The 23,937-nt window shown below is 42.0% G+C and overlaps 1 protein-coding gene across 1 annotated transcript in view; it reads right to left on the reverse strand.

Moving 5' to 3' along the window:
• Positions 1–3,596: 3,596 nt before the first annotated feature.
• si:dkeyp-14d3.1 (transmembrane protein 132C) overlaps positions 3,597–23,937 on the reverse strand; it is a 120,806-nt gene continuing 100,465 nt past the window's right edge. The window contains exons 5-9 of the mRNA XM_029511031.1: positions 21,105–21,248; positions 15,148–15,356; positions 10,701–10,974; positions 6,902–7,093; positions 3,597–5,387 (exon numbers count right to left, since the gene is read on the reverse strand). Of these exons, the coding sequence (XP_029366891.1) occupies positions 4,218–5,387; positions 6,902–7,093; positions 10,701–10,974; positions 15,148–15,356; positions 21,105–21,248 (1,989 nt within the window). The 3' untranslated portion in view covers positions 3,597–4,217. The remainder of the gene's footprint in view (positions 5,388–6,901; positions 7,094–10,700; positions 10,975–15,147; positions 15,357–21,104; positions 21,249–23,937) is intronic.

Genomic DNA, 23,937 nt, shown 5'->3' on the forward strand with positions numbered 1-23,937 from the left:
GTCGTGTCACTTGAAAGATTTTTTTCTGTGGGACTTAGCACGGTGGCGGGTTAAGGATGTTCATTCAGACAGATGATCTGTGAAATAAGCAACTGTAAAAAGGTTTAATAACGTACATCCATCTGGATTTATGGCATCAACCATGGTTATTATGTGCCGGCCCTGTGGTTTAGAGCATCTTATTTGTACAGAATGAGGCTTGACTTTCATAAAGCGACGCAGGTATCAAGATAAATCTTTCTCAGGCACATTGAGGGATCCCATTTGTGACAGGTGTATCTTAGCGGCCCTCTGACCTTCTACTGTTTTCCTGCAGGTATGAAATTCCCTGCCGTGTTCTAGGGCACTGGGTGATATGTCGCTTCCCTGTGTGTGGGCCCCCCACTAGTCCTCCTGGGCCGATACATTTATATGACACAGTTGGGCTCTCATGTCATGCTGCTGAGGGCTTCACTAGCTATTCCAGTATTTGTTTATTACCTTTGGGGGTTTGAGTCATCACATTTTTTGTTGTGCATCTGTTAATACTGGTGTGTGTGTGTCTATGTTTGTCAATTTGCGTTTGTACAACTTGGCAGCATTCAAAACCTAATTATTCACTGGTGCTTCTGGGGACTGAAAGGTCAGGCCGCACAAAGCAAAGATTATTTGGGGATAGGGATAAGCTGAAAAGACAAAACCAGAAACATTGTAGATACTTATTATCAGCAGGAAATATTATAAAAATCCAATACCAATTATCACTCGATCTTAAAGCCTGGTCATTCCAGTCGGCCATCGTTGTTGCCCGAATACTTACAAATACACCGCAGTCAGCCCACCCATGTTCAACATGACACACTCCTCTGATACAATGAACATGGGGCCTGGATAAGGCCACACCACATGCACTGTCTTACGCCTCGAAATGCATCCATTGTGCATCAATCCCCTGCTAAAATAAAAAATAAACAGTAGTCCTTCATTTGTTAAGATTAACAGCTCAGAGAGTTTAAACTGACCAGGCACGAGAATCAGAAGAATTTTTCATGTAGTTGTGAGATTTATTGACAATATGAGAGTTGAGACTTGGTGTGAGGAGGACTTGACTGTAGTCAATAAGCTGTAGCGTGTGTGTGTGAGTGACAGAGAGAGAGCACTCTCTGGTCAGGGGGGAGAGTATGTTTTCAAGGCACGGTTTTGTTGTTAAGTTCTTTGCTGTCTTGTGACTCCATCTGTAGAAACTGGTTATACCAGAAAGTCACGCTGACCTTGTCATCTGTTCCTTTGTTTCTCTGCAGCAGCGTGTTTGTGTGTGTTCAGCGTCCGTAAAAGTGCTCTGATTTTAAAATGAATTCAAAGGAAGCAACATAAATCAAGCAGCGAATAATCATTTGGAAATTGCAAATACAGACCTGGCATATTAGGACCACAGGGAGCACAGCCAACCATTAGTGAGAGTTTGTTGGTCTCACATCATCAATTTAATTAAAAATCCATTTAAGATGGAGGCCTGGGGAAGTTTTTTCTTTTCCTTTCAGAGAAGTCAAGACTTCAAGGCCAACAAAAATGATTGAGTTACTGTACTCCAAGAATGGAAGAATCATTATATCTGCTGTGCCACACCCCAGCAGGCATGTACACATCTAAAACCAAAGCCCAAAGGAGGAGGGTGTGTGTGTGTGTGTGTGTGTGTGTGTGTGTGTGTGTGTGTGTGTGGGGTCCTTAGTGGGCTGCACCACTGTTCCTACCTGAAGTGGCTGAAGCCATCGACACTGTTCAAAGAAAAAGAGTCGCAGCGGTGTTTTAATTACATGGGGCCCTCCATCAATCACCCCCCTTGTGGCTGACAGTTAAATCCCTCCCAGATCTAGTGTGGCTCCCCTCGCCCTTCACAGTCCAAAGGCTGAGCCACAGTCCCAGCACACGGCACAGACTGTTCCCCGCAGCCCCCAATAGAGCCACAGAGGCGGGAAAATAGCACATGAGACTGCAGATGAAACCACAGAAGAGGAAAACAGAGAAACAGTTGAGGGCATGGCAGAAACGGAGACAAACGAATGATGGCCGCTTTGGCTGCGCTGAGGTCTTCATTTCTGAAAAATCAGCGTGCAAAATATTGCAAGAACAGGACACGTTACAGATGATAAGATTGATAACACTCATGTTTGAGTCACGGCGTGAACGATGCCCCCACCAGCGAGCCGTTAGCTCAGCTCAGCACAAAGCCAATAAACAAGACACCAAGTATTAATGGTGGACTTTAGAGGAGAGAACAAGCGGATTTAGCTGATTCCAGATTTTACACCAAACCAAGCCAACTGTCTGTTTGCTGTAGCTTCCTATTTACCATGAAAACATGAAAGTCTTGTCAATCATCCCATCAAAGCCTCAAGAAGAAAGTACACGGGCTCATTTCATATCTGCCCACATGTTGCCTTTCAGGGGAACTTTTGCAATACCCTTATCTATCATCTGACTATTTTTTCCCATCATGTTACAATAATAGAATCCATCAACATGCAACTTGAAGTAATTCAATAAAAGTGCAAAATCCACTAAAGTTTCAATCAGGTGCCTGGCGGGGCTTCACTCAGTTCTGACTGTTGACATGACTGAGGCAATGTAAATGGTTTCACTAATTACACTCGAGGTAGTGCTACCACTCGCTGAAGTATCTCACCTCCCATCTGACAAGCTAATGCTGTGAGTGTTGCCAGTTACCAGTCTGATCCACACTGCAGTAACTGTTAACATAGTGTGAACATTTCTCTGCTTGAGAGAAAATAATAAACCAACCCCCCCTCCCCCCCAAAAAAAAAATATATATATAAATAAATAAAATTAAAAACAACAACAACAACAACAACAAAAAAATCAAACAAAACCCAATCAGCCAACACCACTGTGATGATAATAACGTTCACTGTGCAAAATGTAATTTTTCAGCCGACTGCCTTTGTTTAAGAAGTTGCAGAGATGCGTATTATTTGTGCAATTATCTGGATAGCAAATGATCCATTTCCAAAGAGAAAACATTTCCCACCTTGCTGGTAATTATCCGTCTTTGTAACCACACAGGCCCCAAGAGATGGAGTGTATTAAATCCCAGTTTGTCCATCAGTATGCTTTTCCTGGAGGCTGTGGGACAGAGGTCAACGAGACCTTAATTGCCGTTTTCTTCAATGCTTGCAAAACTTTAAACTGGTGGTGGTGGGGAGGGGAGAGGAGGATGCCACATTACCACGTTGTCCAGCCATTTCATTTTAAAGTGCCTTCATCCACTGCCTGTCATGTTAGCTGTTCTAATAGATGAGATGAGCGTATTAATGGCCACCGCCTTCCTCCACTGGCAGGCATTAACTGTGTAACATATTGTTTTGTGGCCTCGGGGTAAATTGCATCTCATAAAATATTTCTGATACAAAGGTGAATGTGTAATTGCCCCCCCCCTTCCTCCTCCCCCCACTCTCAGTTAACGCGAGAGATGATTAGCTTTATGGCGTTGCGGTCAATAAAAGATGATACACACTCTTGACATTGTTGTGTATTCCTTAAATGTTATGAAAATACAATATACAGAGCAACAATACAATGCTTTGGAGACAGTTCAGTATATACATAACAGGTCTTCTGCTTTGTTTAGCAGGATGATAATGAGCCGGAAAGTTGTGCCTTTTTCTTCTTCTTTTTTTTTTTCTTTTCCCTTCCCCAAACAACATGCAGAGATTTCTCTTGGCGCGCTCGGGCCTCTCCAGAAAATAAGGATCTGGTGTAAGAAATTAATATCCAAAATGTTACAAAACTTCCAAAACCATTTAATGTGCACACATATTTGGAAAACATCTACCTAGTTATGATACTGTTCTTTTTAAAATCTACATGGCGTCTGAATATCGCAGGTCGTCGTTGCTGCAGGTGAGTCCTGGGATCATTACTTGACAGTTACGGATCTATCTAATCCCTGTGGTAATAAATGATAGTAAAAAGGTCATCATCTGATCAGCAAATGGGGAAAAAAGGAACCACTCATTTATTGACGTGTTTCTAGTTAGTGATTCATTATCAGTTGCTTGTGGAATCATGACTGTCCTCTTGAATTTAATAACCCTTTGGCAGTTTGGGTTGATTCCGAAGTAAATTTTCTCCTCGTTCACCTACTTATTGGCCGGTTTCTGTCCAGACCACTTTCCTCTGAAAGGCATAAGGGTGAGTTTGCTACAAGCGCACACGGTACATTATGCCACCTCCTTTAGAGCACTGTCATTTAATCTTTCCATGTAATTGCGCAACTCTTTGGAGTCTCCCAGTTGCACATCTTGGCACACCCACTTAATGCCCTGGCTGTGGCATCCAGTCAGTGTGTTAACAGTGGGGTAGCTGTTGTCCAAGGGGATGGTGGTGAACGTGGTGAACTTGACACGCTTCCTCTTGGTGGTGGGTGAGTCTCCTTTGCTGTCCTTGGCTATGCAGCCCGCGTCTGCCGTCCGGTGCACCTGGCCCTGCACGTTCTTCTGGGTTGAGCCTCCATTCAGCAAATGGCTGCCCTCCTCAAGGCCGCCACTCGAGTCCATCATGGAGGTCTGTTCCTCCTGCTGCGGCGACAGGCTGATTTGGCTCTCCAGAAGCTCTGCTTCGTTCCCCAGCCACACCCAGTCATGGGCGTGGTTCATGTTCTCCTGACCCTCAATAGAAAGCTCCTTGTGGCGGTATTTTAGGGTGTAGGAGATGCAGTTGATGAGAAAGACCAATATGGCGAGGCAGAAGACCCCCAGTAGAGCGTACATGCCAATCTCCAGGTCTGTGAGGCCACGGGCAGACTGAACGAGGTCATCGTCTATGTTGCGGCCACGGGGCAGGTCCACTTGTGCAGGGAAGTCAGCAAAGTCAATTGGCATGTTCTGGTTGCCATCGTCTGAAAGTTTATCTCCATTGGGTCTGCGCATAATTGCGCTTCTAGTTGTGGTGGCTCTTCTTAACACACCATCTTCTATGTCAGAGATGGAGCTCCCATAATAGTGAGTGTTAAGTCCGGTCCTGTCCTGTGAGGGGGAGAGCTTGCCTCTGCTCTCCATTTCATCTCCATCAGGGCCGTAGTCGCTGCTCCCACCCCTTGAGCTGTCACTATGACCAAACTTGACCCTGATGTTGCAGTTCCCTGCTGCCAGGATGCTGCGGCGCTTGAATTTCTGGCAGACCTCACAAACCGTCATCTCCACCCTGACCAGCAGGCCCTGGCCCTCCGCCCCCGTCACAATGACAGGCCATTTCCAGGAGGGGTCCTGCTGTACTGTCACTACTTCCTCATCTAGGGAGGTAGCTGTCAGGACAAAAAAGTCCGGATTATACAGGTCTAGAGGAGCCACAGAGCCGTCACTGAACTGTAGCCAGGCGCTGATCAAGGCCTCCTATGGAAATACACCAACACACACATAATCATATCACAGGGGCGATAGAGAAAGAGAAAATAAATATAGTCACCGACACAAAGATTACATGGATTGCTTTGGTATTGCAAAGAAATGTAAATTATTGTGAAAAACATACTGCATCTGGCCTCATTTTATCAAGACAGACTTCACTGTATTTATTTTCAGTGTATTAGCTCACACATACTACATCTTTCTATCCTCAGCAGGCTTAGACACTGAGAAATTGCAACATTCACTATGATGTCCTTCAGGTACGTTGGTTGTTTGCAATGGCTTTTTCCCTCTTGGGAGAGGAGTGAATTGGTGAAGAATGCAAAAAGATTACTTACATTCTATGTCCCTTTTATCAACGTGCAACGCTGAGCTACTTACGGAGCTTCCTAATGGTGGTTGACACACAAACTCTCTAAGATGTATTGTTCTGCTAACTCTGGATACGTTGACCAAGCTAACATGGATGCAGATTAAAAGATAGGCACTAAGATCAAACAGCAACAGCTACATTGTACGAGGGAATGAGGATTTGCTATACAGTCGGCATCTTAAGGCCTTCTGCTGCAATTTCCCAATTTCCCTTTTAATATTGCAGAGGGACAAATCCCCAAAGGCATACAAGTAGATCCCCAAAGTGCTCTGTCATTACTCCCTAATTACTGACACCAGAGGACTTGCAGTTCAGTGCGGCCTTGTTATCTTCAGACTACATATGGAGATAGGGCAGATAAATGGCTTTCCCATCCGTCCTCACTTGGAGGGAGGGGATGAAGGAGAGCGGTTCAGAAAACTTGATGGGCAGATCAAAGAGCCCACAATGAGAGTAGCCAGGCGAATGTGAAAAGGATGTAAAATATGACAGGACGGCCACGTTTGGGGTGTAAGTCATATTTTGGTAAAGAGGCCGGGGTGTTGCATGCTCAGAGATTAAGCTCCTGTTACTATTAGCTGCCCAAGGAAACACATTCTGTCACACTCTGGGTTTCAAGCCTTGGAGTTAAAAGGGTTGGGGATGCTGTGGAGCAAACAAATAGACGTGTACATGGGACCATGTACATTCAAAGCTTTCTTTGTAAAATTGCTCAGTGAAGGACTGTAAGGAATGAAGGATGCAAAATGGAGTCTGGAGGAAGTGTTTTGTTTTCACACTATAATCAAAGCTGGAAAATGCACGTTTTAGTTTCAGTGGATATATAAATTGTCTTTCATTAAATGGCTAACAACCCAGTGAGCATTACATGATAAATGAAGATGCTAGAGATAATAATTGCACAAAAGAAATTAGCATCAATCTCTATCTTAATCAGAACTGGATAAACAGTGTTTACAAAGAATTGCTTGTTTTTGTCTTCCAGACAAAGAATAAGTGTAACTTATAAAGAAGGCTTTTGCATTCAATTATAGTGGCTAAGGGAGATGTGAACTGTAAAATAACTCTTCATTCACTCCAAGTTTATTTCAGATCCCTCTCACAGTATATTGGACTGTCTCCTGACCTGCTTGGGGCTCTGCAGAACCTCTTGTGTGGTCGTAGTAGCCAGGATAGCTCTGTTGCTTCCTGGACTGAGCTGCAGACTCATGGAAAGCCCCGTCACCAGCTGGACCCCCAACTCTGTGATGGTGACTTTGTCATCCACCACTGTGACAGTCTTCTCTGCCAGGATGGAGTCAGACAAAGGTGACAAAACCTAGAAGGTGGAAAAACAAGGCAGTGAACATGGATGCGGTGTCACATATTCCAGTGTTCTTCTCAAATTCGGGATTGCCAAGCAAAAACCACTGAAATTCTCGTGTGATCAATTACTTCTATACCATCATGAGTCAAGCCACTGCACCGCCTATCCATGAAAGCCTTTTCATTTCCTCCTCTAAATACCCAGGGTTGGGAAGGTCCTTCCCAGGAGAAATCAGCAGTGACAGCAATGTAGCTGCACAGAGAAAAAGAACTCTACCTACAGACACTTCATCAACGGAAAAGTCAAGCAGAAACAAGCTGACACTGGTCAGACCATTTGATTGACAAGTGATTTCTGGCAAGTGGGACACAAAAATATCACATCAGTGAGTTCTTAGCAGTGAAGACATCAGCGTCATGAAAAAAGTGATTTCCACGATTTAAAGGTGATTCAGGAAAATGTTTTTCCAAATGTTTTATCTAACATTAAAGCCTCATAAGCCCCCTCACAATATGCAAAAATGACACGCAAAACCTAGTTTTCATTTTATCTCTTTACACGCACACACACTTGGCTGTCACCCACCTCCCCATGCTAAGAATCCATTCTCTTTGATTAATACTGGTAATCTAGAGGAGAAGCCCACTTTAACCCCACAACAGAGGCAGGAAGTCTAACTGTGATTATGATGAATACAATGAGAGGTATGAGTGACTTTCTCTGTGTGCATGCAGCAGTCTGCGGGTAGTCACAGCTGCCAGACTTACACGCCTGTCATGTTTTTCTCATTTGTGTGGTTTCCTTTTTTTTTTTTTTTTTGAGGGCATGGACGCTTTGCAAAGGTGAAGCCACATTTGCGCTCAAGTCCTTGACACCGGGAAGCAGGATCCCACTCACACAGATGCCATTAGGAGGCTGATATTTATCCAGTTAGCTTGGAGAGCCTGACAAACCAGAGGGGCGAGGGGGAGGACCCACTCACTGCTGAGAGCCCGCAGTACAAGCTGTGACACATCAGCAAGCACCTGTCTGCACTAGACAAAAGGATGTACTAGTTAAATCACAGCAGTGACAGTGGCATCTGTTAGTGTCCCTGGAATAAATGACATATTCACGCTCCAGCAGTATGTTATTCTAACATGAGCTGTGTGCTGACAGAATATTACACCACAGTAAAGTTGAGTATAGCATGATAAAGTATAATACATATAATAATGTTGGAATAATTACAAAATTATTCTGTAATGACTAAAACAGCCCTTTGTACGTTGGCCCTGAGAGCTCAACACACACCAGAAAACCTATGAAAACAGAACAAAACACGAGTCAATTCAGATTCAGAAGATTCTTTAATTCTTAATCCTTTTGAAAGCATATGTGTTGCAAATCCTCACAGCAGGACGTGTTTCCATGGGGACAAAGTGGTGAACCTGGTTGGGATACATTGAACAACAAAGTAGCATGGATGCATTATAATACAAGTATTACAAAGTATCCATGCAAGTGCTTCCAGACTGGGTTCATGACTTTTTAAAAACGTATTTGTTCGGAAAACAACAGAAAAGTCATGGAGAGAGAGAGAAAGAGAGACAGAAAGAGTTACCTGAAGCAAAGGGACACTGCAGAAACCAGGTGAGCCACACTCATCACCCCTACATCACTTTTCAGTGTCCTCCTGGAAATACTTCCTTTGTGATGTGAGGACTTGTGCTGCGTTTGTGTATTTGGTTGTACTGTGAGTATTTGCAGCATCTGTTGTCAAACTGATAAAGATGTTTTCTGAATCTTCTTGTGTTTGTCTATTTGCATGTCTCTTAAGCCGCAGTGCATTGAGCTCCCAGGGCCGCCGTAGTGTTGCTGAAATCACTGGCAGCCTCTGGGGCTCTGAGGAATGCATTTCGTGTTGTGTGTCATCAGATTTTGGGAGAAACCTGAACATCATGAGATTGGAAGCAGTTACCGATCTTCCAAAACAAATATGTCTAAAGCTGTAAAAGGTTCCAGCATTGGCAGATGGTAGCGCATATTCCCTGCTATCAAGAGATGTTTCTGGATCCTCCTCTTCTTTTTCTAAAAAGCATTGATTTGAGTGAAAAGTGGCTCTTTAAAACTGGAAGCATCAGCTTCATATGCCAAGAGCTGATAATTGATTTTTTTTTTTATAAAATTACTAATGCTCCCATAACCCCTCATTGTCATTACTGAATCCATTTGCTCTAACTAACTCTAACTCAATGAAATTTCTATTTAGCTGTGTGCATTTAGGAACCACCAGAGCAAAAATGTTGGCCTTTTTTCACAGTTCCCAATATGATAACATTTTGCACCCCAAGGGAGTTGGTGAGATCTGGGAACATTCCTATTGTACACAATGCAACATGGCAAGCACCTTGAGCGTTCACACAATTAGTGGCCTAAACCTGTTTATTTGAAAGTAAGAGATACAAAGTGCTGATGAAATTCCTCGTGGTGCAAGTGAACTGTATGTGTGTGTGAAAAACCCCTTCATGCTCTTAACTTGGTGAGATTTATTGCTGTAGAAATGATGCCCCCTCCCCCCAAAAAAATAAAATAAAAATCAGGTAGAACTAACATTTAACCATAATTAATAATAAGGGGCCCTAAACGAGTAAATCAGTTACAAATGAGAAAAATAACAACACGTCACTTTCACATCACATCACGTTACTTTCAAGTGAATGTTTCAAAGCTCAAATGTGTCAGAATGTGGAGCCATTGACCCCTCTTTAACGGAACTTAAAATACATGTGCGTGTTCAATTCTAAGATGGTTGAGTGAGTTTAAATTACTTGACACCGACGTGGAGAGGCACTTTTGTCACATTGGTGCATTTCACCATTCCATTCGCTCCTTTCATTTCTTGGAGGGAAAACTGCATATCCATTTAGAGAAGGCTACTTTTGGATTATTTGAGCTGCCATTACTGTTTCTCATTGACTGACCCACTTGTATCGGTCGTTGTGTGTTCGACTCTGTGTGCTTTCGAATTTCTGTAAACGACACCCGCCCACCTTCACCTCTGATTGGCTTACCATGAAATTTTACTCTGACTCAGCCAGTCGCCATCATTTATGTCATTGTCTTGTGCTGACTAACCAAAGAAGAACAGTAAATAAGTCTTTGCCTCTTGGCTCAGAGATCTAGTTGGTCCGATGAAAAAAACAGCTTCCAATATTTAAATAAATACTGCATTTTTTGGCAGTAATAGTAACGGCGTTATAAAGATAGAAAGATAGATAGATAGAAGATAGAAAGAGTAATCAATTTAATTAATCATTTATGAAAAAAATCTACGTTGTTATTCTCCCACTGATTACAATACGCCCATCTTCATGGCAGACTGGAGGCTGCAATGAGTCCCAATCAAAAGCAAGGAGATGAACCAAGGCAAGCTGCTTACATGCTAACAGTAGTAGAAGAGAAGGCATGGTGAAGACAAGAAATAACCTCCACAATGCTTTCCAACACTGCAGATGGCTAAAAGGAACGAGGTCTGATGTGAAGTTACAATTTTTCTTTTAGAGCGTGAATGTTAATTCTAGCTACGTATCAATAGCAAATCATAAAATAGCTCTTTTAAAATGGACTCACGGCCCACCTGGATCGTGGTCATCCCCATGTCGAGTCCCACCAGTATCCTCCTGTCCAGTAGCTTTGCAATCCCGGGGTCCTCTATTTTCAGGAAGTCCCAGACCAGCTCCGTGATGTCCACCTGCCAGTCAGTGCCGAGCATGAAGCTCGTCTGGCCTCGAGAATCAGCTGACTCAGCCACAAAATGGGTCAGTACTCTAACCATGGCGTGCTGATACTGCAGAGTGCAGCTTCTTCCTCGTCTGTCTTCATCATCCTCATCCTCGCTTTCTCGTGTGGACCTGGCAAAAAACAAAACAACTATTACTCTCCAGGGATAGCAATTAGTTTGTCCAGACTGAACAATCTCAGCCTGCTAGTTGTTGTACATAACTGGATGAAATGCCATAAAATTTAGTCCACACTTTAATGATCCCCAGAGGATGCACCCTGATGGCCTCGCTGAACCCTTTACTTTCCTTTGATATTTGCTGCCACCATGAGGTCGGCATTTGTGGATTTGAGTAAACGGATGGATTGCCACACAATTTCTTGCACACACATTCTTTTTTCCTCAGGGTGAAGTGTAGTAACTCTGGTTCTGTCCTGCCATTTTATCAGGCCCCAGGTCAAAATCTGTACTGTGCATGTACTTGATAAAAACTAATGGAATTCCCATGAGCCTCAGCTGTACTTGTGTTTTGTGCTAATTATCAATTTTAATAGACGAAGGAAAACAATCTAAACTACACACTGCATTGCTGTGTGTTTCTGGCATTTTGAGCAGCTTTCCCTGTAGATATGCTCAAAGCGGAGTGTGCAGGGTGGTTTACTTGGTGAAGATGCACTACTGTTGATGACGCTACTAAAATAGGATCAGTCTAACGCATTTTTTCCCTCTCGGTGTCTCTCATTCACTGCTTTGGAGGACCAGGTCTGGATTGTGAATGTGCATGAACCTCTTCATTGCTTTACTTAATAGGCTCTTTGATTGTTCTGTTGCTTGCAAATCTAATTTTATTACTGGAGGCAACAAATCAACCAATAGAGGCTTGGCTTTTTTTCACAAGTGAAATTGGTATGACAAACTGGCTTTAAATGGTTACAATGCAGCTGCAACATCATTAGATTTTGCCCATAATTGTTTTCTTTTACGTTGCCTCAACAAATAACTTTATAAAAACAACAGACGAAGCATGTTGAGATGCAAAGCAACGTTTAAGTGGTTGATCGGGGAGAACAAATGACGGGAACAAGGGATACTAGCAAACAAAAATGTGCTTTGTCAACAAAACTACTAATTTCCTGTCCCGCCTCTCTGTCTAACCATTGCCATTTGTTCCTCTGTCTCGCTCTCTCACCCACAGAAATACACATGAGCAAAGGTTGTGATCATGATAACGGGAAGAGGAAAATAAATGAATCTCTTAAACAGTTTTTCTTGCGATTATCCGCTCTACTTGTCTCTTTCTGTGTGAATCCCCTGAGAAATCTGACTGCATGCTCAAGCCGTGGGAATAAAGATGTTAGATGCACGCTCGAGAGAAAAGCAGAGAGTACAGTGAGATATGGAGTTAAGGGCTTAAAACATTTCCAGACAGGACCTATTTCACATGCGGCTGAATGACAGCCATTAACAGAATAAATTGTTCAACTGTGGATATTACAGGATCACTAAATTTAGGATTCAACAAGGTTCAAGAACGGCAAATTAACCCCTGTTCAAAATTTGACAGAACGGCGCGGTGACGGTGAACAGTGGTCTAATTAAAAATCAAGTTTTACTTATTCAAACTTTGCATGAAAACTTTTATCTACAACTATTTCTCACCCCCATGACTGAATAAGCAAATTAAAAAGTGCCTCAATAGGCCCCATATTTCACACTTAGTGCATATTTATTAATAGTTAACTCCTCCACTGATGACTTCGGTGTCAGTTTCCATACTGACGTGGAACACTGCATCAAACACCCACAGGTACACAGGTAAAATCTTCAACCGCTCATCTGTTTCCGGGTTGGGGGGCTGTTGGAGCCAATCCCAGCTCACACTGGCTGAGGTCCGGTCACCTGTCCGTCGCAGGGCCAATGCAAAGAGACAGACAGAGACCAACAACCAGTCACACTCACACTCGCACTCACACTCTACTGACAATTTAGAGTCACCAGTTAACCCAAACATGATGTCTTTGGACGGTGGGAGGAAACCCACACAGGCGCGGGGAGAACATGCAAACTCCACACAGAAAGAGCTCTTTATCGCTAACTTAATTTAAGTCCACTGCAATTAATTAAAGGTTGATCTTCAGATTCACCCGTAAACAAAAAAACTCTTCAGCTGCATAAAATATCAGGAGCACCGTTCATTCCAGAACACAAACTAAGGTTTGCATAACATAAATTTGTGAATCATCTTTACATAATTCATCATTTCTGTTCTTTCAAAAAATGTAATGTACTTCATTGTCTCAACATGGTCTCTCCACTCATTTCCATATTACATGCAGAGTAGAGAACCATCTGCCATGATTTTAGTCACCATCTTGCAATTATTCCACTGGCACTAACTAAAAGTATCTCACTGCTTTGGTGAAACCCCTTTTGAATCATATTTTGAAAGTTTTGAGCGTGAACAGAATTATTTTCTAGACATTCACTGTCAATGAATTGACAAATGGCATTAATGTTGCAAGAGTGTGTACCTAGATATCGACTGAATCGCAGTTTAAACAGCACATTTATAAGGGCATTCATACAAGCAGGTATTAGTCAGGTGTAATGGATGCAGTAGTAAACAAACTGAAAGTGAAGTCCAACCATTTTAGCTCTGGTATAAATCTGATATGCCAGTTCTTGTGCAGCCATCTCAAAATCTAATCTAAGGTTAATCTAATAAACAAATCACACTCGGCGCAGAGAACAACCTGCTTCACAAAGCAATTTTTCTTTCCGCTTCATTCACTTTCAAGCCCAGCTCTGACTTCAGAGGAGATGCTGCATATTAATGTGTGTGCCATGCTTACTTTTGTTGTGCACCGTGGATCGTGCGCTGTATTTGTTTTGGCATTTTGCTGCATTTTATTTTCTGCTACAATAACACGACGAAGGTCATTTGGACAGAAATAGACAGTGATGCTTCTATATATTCAGAGGCGCCACTGCCTGACAGGAGTTGATAGTTTTTTGTTTTTTTTTTAATAGTTTAAACCCTGTTTGATTCCTGTTGTGAATTCAGGTACAGCAGTTTGTTTTACAGTAGAGACAGAGGACTCATGTGCACATTACTTAAAACAACTCAGTATAAAAATAATATGAAAATGGAGCAATAAAAGGAAAGTGCAGGAGAATTTTTAAAGCACCGTTAAACAAGAGAAAAAAAAAGAGTTTTGATACCCACATTTGAAGTGTTAAGGGAGTGGTGCATGCCTGAGTGTTACGCCTATGCTTAGGTTTGCTGTCTGCAAAGGCTTATCTTGTCCTTGTTTTGACAGGACTTAGAGAGGGAAGAGGTGAGCAATACAGGTAGTGTCAGTCAAAAACTGTCTAAGCAGTACTCTTGCAACTATTCCACTAACGGGCCTAATGTCTCTTTATTTTTCACTTCTCTTTGACTTCATGCCTTGCTAGTCTGGCTGATAGAAGAAGCCTCCTGCCACTTGCTGTTGTCGCTCACTGGCACATTTCCTTGCGGGCTTATGGACAGTGTAACAAAGCCGAATCTTTCCCAGAGGCATGGTGTTACTTTGCAAGGTCATGCCTGTTATCCCCAGATAAACAAAGACGTGTAGAAGACAGGGGGAACCAAAGCTTTCTGCCACCCATCAGCGAAGGTGCTGGTGTCAGGAATGAGAACATACCATGTCTGTCCCCATTGATAAAGGCATACCAGAGCACAGATGGGGAAGCAACAGCCTCAACAAGCCATGGCATTAGTTGAACGCTGTACCTCTGTCGCTCAAAATAAGAGCGGAGCAGGGATAATTAGAGCAGCCATAAAGGGTGCATGAGATGAGTCCAAGTCCAACCTCACAGCTTTTCCACAAGTAATTACTGCAGGTCAGCTGATGGTGGCTCTGTCAATTGATGGATTTCAACAGTTGCAAAGGTGCTGCCGGTGATGAGGCCCCAGGGGAGAGGTCTGACCTCCAGACAGCTCTAATAATGTTCTGTCCTACTGATGACTAAGAAGCGCAATGGCAGGACACCTTAAGCCAGCTGTAATGACAAGCTGTATTGCACAGGTCAGCCATTTTGCTATCTGCCAAGAACTGTCAGTCAGACTGAAGTCAGGTGGAGTGGACTTCAGTCATACATTTGTAATTAGCCTATGTAAGAACTGAATAGGAATATACAGTTAATTTCAGTTTACCACAAAAAATGCATTATATGTGCTCTACTTCATATATAAACACACACACAAGAGAGCAGGACACCATCTGAGTGTCAAAACTGCTAGGCACATGCAGTTCTGTACCTGTGACTGGGATCCATCATGGGCACCCTCCACCCTTTGATCTGGCTGAGCTCCGTATCTGAAACCTCAATCTGGAGGGGGAGTCGAGGGATCCACACGTTGAGCTCCAGCTGAGCGCTCAGGTATCCATAGGTGAAGTTCACCATCATCTTCACCTTGCCCTTCATCTCCTTGCCATTCACGAAGACGTAATCGCACCTGTCCGACACCTGTATGGGAGGAGAAGACGTGATTAAGTGAGAGAGCATTAAGGTGAGTATTTCTGATGGTTGCAGTAGCAGACAGTGAATTGCACAGTGCGATATACTGCGCAGTGTACACTGTTGGCCGGGCCCTCCAAGTTGATTATAAGGATTTACACTCCAGAGCGCTGCTGATACACTATTCCTGTAACTACTTTGAAAAAGATGAAAGCTCCTCACTCAAGAAGAGAGGGAGGAGGGCGGCAGGGACATCTTTGAACTTGAGGGAAAACAGGTTGCGGTCTGCTCTTCTATTGTAGTTCAGCCCACAGCTAAAAGAATAACGACCAGATGGAAACTAGTACGAGGAGAGCAGTTGTCTCTTGATAAAATGACCAAACTGGAAGCCATCTGTTTCACAAACTGCTTTACAACAGAAATGTGTGGGCCAATTCTGTGCAATTGTTGTTTTGACTCACACTCTCTAAAGCTCCCCCACACGTAAAATGAAAAATAAATAAATAAATCAGTAAATAAAAAATTAATCCACAATCCACCCCCCCCCCCCCCCATTTCCGTTAAAATCCTTAAGATACTTCAAACACACAAAAAGTAGAGTGAGGACTGGACGCTAGATAAATGTGTGCAATAGAAATAATTGATCTGTAAACACAGATACTCTTCTTCTGGGCATTTTCCAAGTTATTTCTCCACAGTGAAGTGAAACCATAAACAGCCATTGAAGGTGAAGCCACAGGACATCCTCGGTGGCCAAGAAGAAAACTTTGTGTGTGACAAATTCTATAGCTTTAGGTTTGCTCCCTCCACTTCCAATCCCTTCTTGGGTTAAGGCAACAGGAGAGTTTCTGTAGGGGAAAAAATGGCTGGTGTGCATAATCAAAGCAGATATTCACAGATGTCCTGAATTGGCTTCACATTCAGAACTGAATTTGTGCTTTCTGGATGAACTGGTGGAGCTTGTGAGAAATTCTGGGAAAGACTTCATCAAAGTTGTCACGAAACATCTTCCGGTGCCTTCAGTTTTCACCCACACGAGTTCAAGTCGAACATCCCGGGAAATTAGATCTCTAGGACAATTCTCATAGAAATTCAGCATGGGGTGGCGGGGATGGTGGCTTGCAAGAAGTTCAGCCATCATTTTCTTACATGAGAAGTTATGGTTTGTCCTCTGAGAGAGTTCGTGCTGCAGTGAGTCACTGTGGGAGAGTAATATAAGAGGCCGATACAGTTTAGAGCTAGCTGATTATCATGCTCACGTCAGTGGAGGAAAAATTCTATTCACCAGATATAAACAAGAGCTAACATTGGCACTGGTCACACTGCAGGAGACAGCTCTTGGTTCGTAAAGGAATTCAGTTTGATGCTGAATTCATTGTCAGCACAATCCATTTTCGAGGTTTATGTTCTTTAAGTTTTTGATCTGAAAAGGCAAAGTGCATTGAAAAGTAAAATATTTCTGTCAAAAGTAGAAGGTGGCAAATGAAGTCCAAGTCCCTCATAATTGTCTGTAAAATCCAGCACTTGAGTCAATATAAACGGTTAATTCACACCATAGTTCCTCACCATAATTTCCATGTCATACAGAATAGTCAGAATTAGATTTTACTTTCATGCGCACGACCGCCTTGATGCACTTCTAATTCTTAGTCCCCTTTCCTTTTTTCTTGCTGTAACGTTTTTGTTCTGGAGGGGATGTGACAAATTCTAAATGACACAAAAAGGTCTCCACTTAGCAGCAAGCTAACAAAACCATTGGGCTTTATGTCAGTTATCTGGCTTGAGCCAGAGACAAGAATCTCTCTCTTCTTCTCCTGTGAGAAAAACAAAAAAAAAAAGGCTGCTGCAGGGCATACTTCAAGGCTATAGCCAACCTTTAGAGAATGTCTGTTCAAGACTGCACAAGTCCTGCATTCTCAAATAGATGCTTGCAGGATCAATGGATATTTGCTCTATGATATTACAGCCAATAAAGAGAACATTCATAGTAGTACCTTGGTTCTCTAGCACTAACGCCAAACAAAGCTGCAATGTAACAGGGAATAACAGAGTTGCTCAATGAAGCTCTTGAACATTTTTACAAGGACGACATCGCTCCCGTGGCTACAGTCAGTCATGGAGCAGATTGGGCTCCATCAGGACTCCCAGTGTGAGAGTGTGTTTAAACTGATAAAGATGTCAGAGGAGTCCCTGCTCCTTATCAGCCCTCATTGTTCAGCTCTTTCTCTCTCACTACACTCGCACTGCTGAGACTGAAGTGCCTTTGACAACCCCTTCGTCTCTGACTTTTCTCACAAGTTAGGGGCTCAGCAAACCTGTCCACAAGAGCAATAGATTTCAGGATATATAATCCTCAGGGGCTCCCTTTGACCATATCTGACTGTGATATGAATAATCGATAAAACGGATGCTGCTGACAAATGCGTTTATCCTCCCAGTCTTTTCTTCCCACATCCACATTAAAAAGGTCCGTGTGAAGCTGCTCTACCTTCATTTGTCGAAGGAAAAAAATGTGTAAATGAGCGTGGGGTGTTATCAACATACAGCTCCACTTTAGTCCTGTCTGCCTCATGTCCTTTGACAAGCGAATTAACTGCCTGCTAGCATTTCTTAAATTTATTCCCCACAATCTACGCAGAAACAATTATGGAAAACATGGCAGCTGACATCCAGCCTCCCCAATACATTACATTAATGTACTTACACCCTCCTGCTATGGTGTGTTATTGGCCAACATCACTCCAAATCAATACTCTAACATATGAAGACACCCCCCCACCCCACTTAATCTGCAATCCCTTTAACCCATCACACACCCTCCCAGCATGATGGGTGCTGTGGTGGACTGAGGGTGGGACTGTCTCTGTGAATAACATGCTCTCCGTCATTCTGATTCATAAAGTATCATAAACGTCCAGGAGGATCCACTGCCACATTAATCAGACACATTAGGCAGCTAACGGGAGAATACTTACAGAGGACATTAAGGCTGTCTCTGGACCTAGCCAAGGAAATTAACAACTCACCAGACAGATACAATCCACGGCAGATATGAGCGATGGGAGTAGGGAGCATGAAGGTGGGCTGAGCCTGTCTGTGGCTTGTATACAGAGTTGGCTTGACAGAAGCAATTAAGTCATTCAGACTCCTCTGCATAAGCTACACCACTTACTTCAACATGAGAGGAAGGTCTGTATATATATTCCATCAGCCGCGCTTCATGATAGCAGCAGCCCACTCACTGCATGACCTTGATGAACGCCAGTTTGTGGTTAACATAGGAAATGCTCTGGGTATTCATGAAAAGAAACTGTAGTCGGAGTTGTTGTTTTAATTATTCTTTTTAGTGACAGCAACTGGACTGTATCCAAAACCTTGCAAAGCGGAGATAAATAGTGAAACATTTATGTAAAACTGAATTTGTAAATGTAAGTTACTCAGTGAACGTTCATCGTTTTTTCTGTTTCATTGGAATCCCAGGCCAGCATAAACTAAAGTCAGCAACAGTGTCCTTGCAGCCGTGCTTTTTTTGCCACCTGCCTAACAGTATTTTAATATCATATTTGTTCTCTACCAATTCTGTCATTTTTGAAATTCTATTTGAGGCCTAATTTTCCATTAGGTTTGTTTCAGAATTTAGAAGATGACCAAAAACCACAGAAATATGATTATTCAATTGCATTTTTCTTCTTATCTATTTACTGTATTTCCCCAGCCAGAGAAAAGGTTTTTGGTTCACTCACTGAGCTCATGATTTGGACAGAGAGTCTGAAGCAAGCGATCAGGAAGTTTCAAGTAAATTAACATTTTGATTTATAGTGGGTCTCGCTAGAAATCATTCACCCATGCTTTTGCCAAAGCTTGAGTTTTATTTATTTTTATAACTGATTTCTTGTTGCTGATTGTATTTTTTAGATTTGATTTTATTGTGTCTCTGTTGAAACATAATTTCATTTCTCACTGCATCTCTGAAGCGGTGTTCCAAAAAATGAATCTGAATCAGACAGATATGTTATGTGTTTGATCTTTTCCTGTCCAGGGGTCAAAGCTACCAATCCAGTATTTCAGTTGGTCAGACGGGCACACAGCAGTCACAGTAATATGATATGTCTGTGACAGACTTCATATGAGTATACTGATAATGTTGAATTAATAATGCTGGGAATAGCCAAAGGTTAGAGGATGTTTTGACCAGCATTTTATGGTTTTAACCTCCATTTGTGGCCACTTTGGTAAATTTACATATATACAAAAAATAGCAAAAGCAACAGAACAATTGACTTGGCTACATGTGAGCAATCACTCGGAGGTAAAGGGACAGTTACAAGCTGGGGTGGGGGGGGGGGCTACCTCTAACCTCATAGTTCCCCAGTGGTATGCATCAAATCGCTGCCTACATATGTCAGGCACAAGGAGGAAAAATCCCCAAAGAGGATTAAAGAGAAAACATGTGACCTGAGGTATTTCTTTCAAATTCACTTTAATTGTTATGCCACAAAGGAATAGAAGCATCATTTAATGTGCATGATGATTCATTATTCAGGTTCAGTGTCACTCGGTGTTTATTTATCATGAATTCCCCAGGTCAAAATTAAATGAATTAGTCATGTTTGCATACAGATGGAGACAGAAAATAAACTTGAGTCAGTGCGTCCTGTGGCTGCTCTGGACTAAAGCTCTCAGCGGTGTGGCTGGGCCTTTTATCACATTATTATTATTATTATTTTTTTTAACAGCATCTTTGACTGCTATTTGATTGGTCCTTGGTACTCCCTTAACGATGCATAACTCACACATCAGACATTATAAACTGGAACAATGTGTCGTGTTCATCTCTAGCGTTGGGTTTTTGCTTCATTAGTACTTGAGTTTGATTGACTACATCAAGCTATCCCGGCCTTGACAGGTTCAAACAGGAAACATGATTGGAAGGAGCCTTTGGCACAGCGGGGTGCAGTTTTTAGACACTGAACAACATCTCAGCCAATTGGATCTTGAAACAGAACACAGACAAGTGATTTCTTTCCTCCGGTTTTTCATTGAGTCTTTCAGTAGATTATTAAGGAGTCACTGGGAGTCTGGTGGAGAGCGACTTGTTTTTTATTGGATAGAAAAGACACTAAGGGCTCAACTTTATAACACTGTAAGGGACTTCTTACTCTGTTGTGCCTTGTGCCCCAGGTTTGAAAGGGGCTCTAAAAATAAAGGGAAACTTGAGTAACCTGTCAGCAGTGGCTGCATATCAACCACAGACTTTCATGTTATTTGCTGGTGTTTGTTTATCCTTTCCGGAGGATTTATATAGTTGTGCTAAACATAGAAAACCCTCTTATCTGTCACAATTTTCGTTCTTACAGTTTTGATTTCAATATAAAGCTTGACAATATCTGCTTTGTGCGAGTCATTAAGTGCATCTTTGCAGAATAATCCTTTTTCAGTTTGATTTGTTGGTATTGTTTTTGAATTGCTCAAATGATCAGGATTCAACTTGCAAACTGCGCACGGCCTGTAACTGTAAATGGTCAGAACAATGAACTTTTAACATTTTAATGAATCAAATGTTAATCAATTCAATATTCTCTTTAACGGCATTGAGATCCACTGAGAAAATTCACAAAATTAACAGCAATCTTTTACTGTATATCACACTAACAATGTGACCCTCCATTTTTCTGTTTTGTTTCCCCATTATCTCATTACATTGTGTAATATCAGCACAGTTCATGTAAAAAGTTTGTAAATCTATGAAATACTGACCTTGACCACGTCTTCGTCTGTAGAGTGGCACTTGACTGCCTCAGAGACGTCGGTAACAGATGCATCTATTCCAATGGTCACCACCTTTACCGGGACAGCCACTGTCTTCCCGGTCAGCACAGCAGTGTTCAAAATCTCAGAGTCCTATAGACAAGAGAGTGAATGAGAGAGAGAGAGAGAGGGAGAGCAATCAGCCCAGTGCAGGTCAAAGGCCTGGTACGTTTCTAATCCACTTAATAATCTGCAATCAGTAAGACTAGAAAAAGTGCTAATAAGAAGTGGTACTGAAAAAGACCTAAAAGGGCTTTATGCAATCACTGCTCAATTACTGATTATTTGCTGTGAAATCCGAACCTCTGCTGAGTAGAGAGCTAATGACTGCTGACCTGCTGGCTAAAAGCTGAAGATCCATGTTTGGTCGTCATTTACAATCTATTCTAAAGGGTTCACTACCCACTGGCACTTCACTTCGGGTATTAGATCTTTGTTTCACACAGTCTGAAGTTTCCATTAGATTTTTTTAAAATCATATTCTTGAATTTGTGCGCTAAATTGACAAATATGAAATTAACCCAAATGATCTCTGAGTAATCTTAATTACTGTGAATCTAAGTATTAGGACAAGCACGCAACAGCCCCCCTCACTGCTCTTCTGTTATCTAAACTGACAAAAGCAATTATCACAACACTGAAGAATATTGTGTACAAACAAAATTTGATTTGACTGGATTATTGACAGGAAATGTACCCAATGAATGTGGGAGATTTATTCATGGTCTGTTGCATGATCATTTTTCTTTGAGTCATTCTCACTTCACTCAGACATATTATCAGTAACAGCATTTAAATGACCATTCCTGTTGTCAGGTTAGTTCCAGCTTTTCCACACTCTGCAGTGATTATGATTCCACTTTGTACATGTAAATGAATGGTAAGAGTACTGCTGTGTGATGTCTCAAATGCTGCCTTTTTTCCGAGTGGAATAGAGAACATCATTTCTACCTGAGTCTTGGGCTCGTTTCTTATTGGCTTTCTAAACCCTTACACTTTCAAGCACTCCTCTCCCAGGACACAGCGGGGAGTTTGGCTGGGCTGATGAAGACAATATGGATTCGGGGTCGTATAGTACAGTGGGGGAGGGGGAGTTACACAAGAGAGTTCAGGAAAAAGGAGATTCCAGGAAAAATAAAAAGTAAAATAAACTCCAACCCTTCTGTCTATCGACACATCTATAAACTAATTACACTTTACATTTGGATATAGGAGAGAATACAACAAACTGTGTTTTTTCAGCTCTGTTATCTCTAAAATACAGTTGTTTTAATTATTTTGGCTCCATGATTCATAGAGTGTAACGGCTCAACTCTGGTTGCGCTCACTGCTCTTGATATTAATGTTGAAATAATTTCTCCTATTTACAGTAAAGTCAGCTTGGCCACAACTACCTAAGCAAAATCATCTGAAGTCAAAATGCAAGATGTTGGTTACTGCCGCAGCGATAAACCAGCTAAGAGGAGGGGTTGTTTTCCCCATTGTGGCTGTATTCAGCTGCTACGTCTCATATAGTCATTGGAAGCATTGGGTGTGTTTTGCCACTTACATTATGGGGCATTTTGGATTTTTACATGACAAAACACACAAAAGAGAGTTTGCCATCGTCAAGCAAATAATATGTCTAAGTATTCTACACAATTCAAGCGATGCTAGAAAAAACCTGTTAGATCTCACGCAGTGTGTGGAAATAAACTTTTGCATCGAGTACTTCTAACCAGCTTTTATGTAAAAATCCACACTTCTGTAATTTGCCTCTGCACTGTAGTAGAAATACTCTTAGTGAGTGACCTCAGCAGTCTAGAGAGCCCACATTCTTCGAAATCCAATGACAACTTCATTACGCTGAACAGAAATCTTAACCTTTAATTACATACATTTTCATTTGCACACACCACTATTGTCACGGAAGATAATTGGGACCACTTACAATGAGTTTGAGGTAACTTTTTCTCTCTAGTTGCCCATGCTCTGTGAATTGCACTTCTGCCTATTCAGTTCAAAGAATATGTTCAATTACAAAGATTGCAAAGGCGCCATGGGCACCTCGGTAAATAGCTGCCATTGAGGTCAAAGTGTACCTCTCAATACTGCTACAGTATGACAAACGGGGCCTCTTTGCTATTGGGGAGCTGAAATGACTTTAGATAATTATACAACATAACAAAGTCTCTCATTGTAAGCTGTTTTTATTCTGCTCTTGGGATGATTTCACACAATAGCATTGATTTCCTTAATTTCAAAGGACAGGAACCCCAGGCCACCCATTTTTTTACTCCTTTGTATTAAAGCTGGCTCTGAAGATATTAGTTCATTCATCTTCTACCGCTTATCCGCATCGCGGGGGGGTTCTGGAGCCAATCTCAGCTCACATTGGGCGAGGGCAGGGTACACCCAAACACGCATGTCTTTGGATGGTAGGAGGAAACCCACACCCACGCAGGAGACAGGGAGAACATGCACTTGAAGCTAGTTCATTGTTATGCTCAAGAAGAGAAACTGTTATTTTTCTCTTTTGACGGAGCCTGTTGAATAAAATGTTTAGAACAATTATAATGTATTATTTAGAATAATATTGCTCAACACGACAAGCCCAGACAGGACCAGATCTACACTGTCTGTCTCAATGTTACCATTTTTATGTGTATTCTACAGTCTCCAGGGAAGTGCACAAGACTTGTACACTGCTCTGTTAAGTTGTTTTCTAAAGACTCATCTTGTGTTTGTGAGCAGAATTCAAAGTCAATTCAAAGAGTCATTCAAAGAAAGAGAAAATGGGGAT

This window comes from Echeneis naucrates, chromosome 9 (genome assembly GCF_900963305.1).
Source record: "Echeneis naucrates chromosome 9, fEcheNa1.1, whole genome shotgun sequence".
NCBI classification, from domain to species: domain Eukaryota; kingdom Metazoa; phylum Chordata; class Actinopteri; order Carangiformes; family Echeneidae; genus Echeneis; species Echeneis naucrates.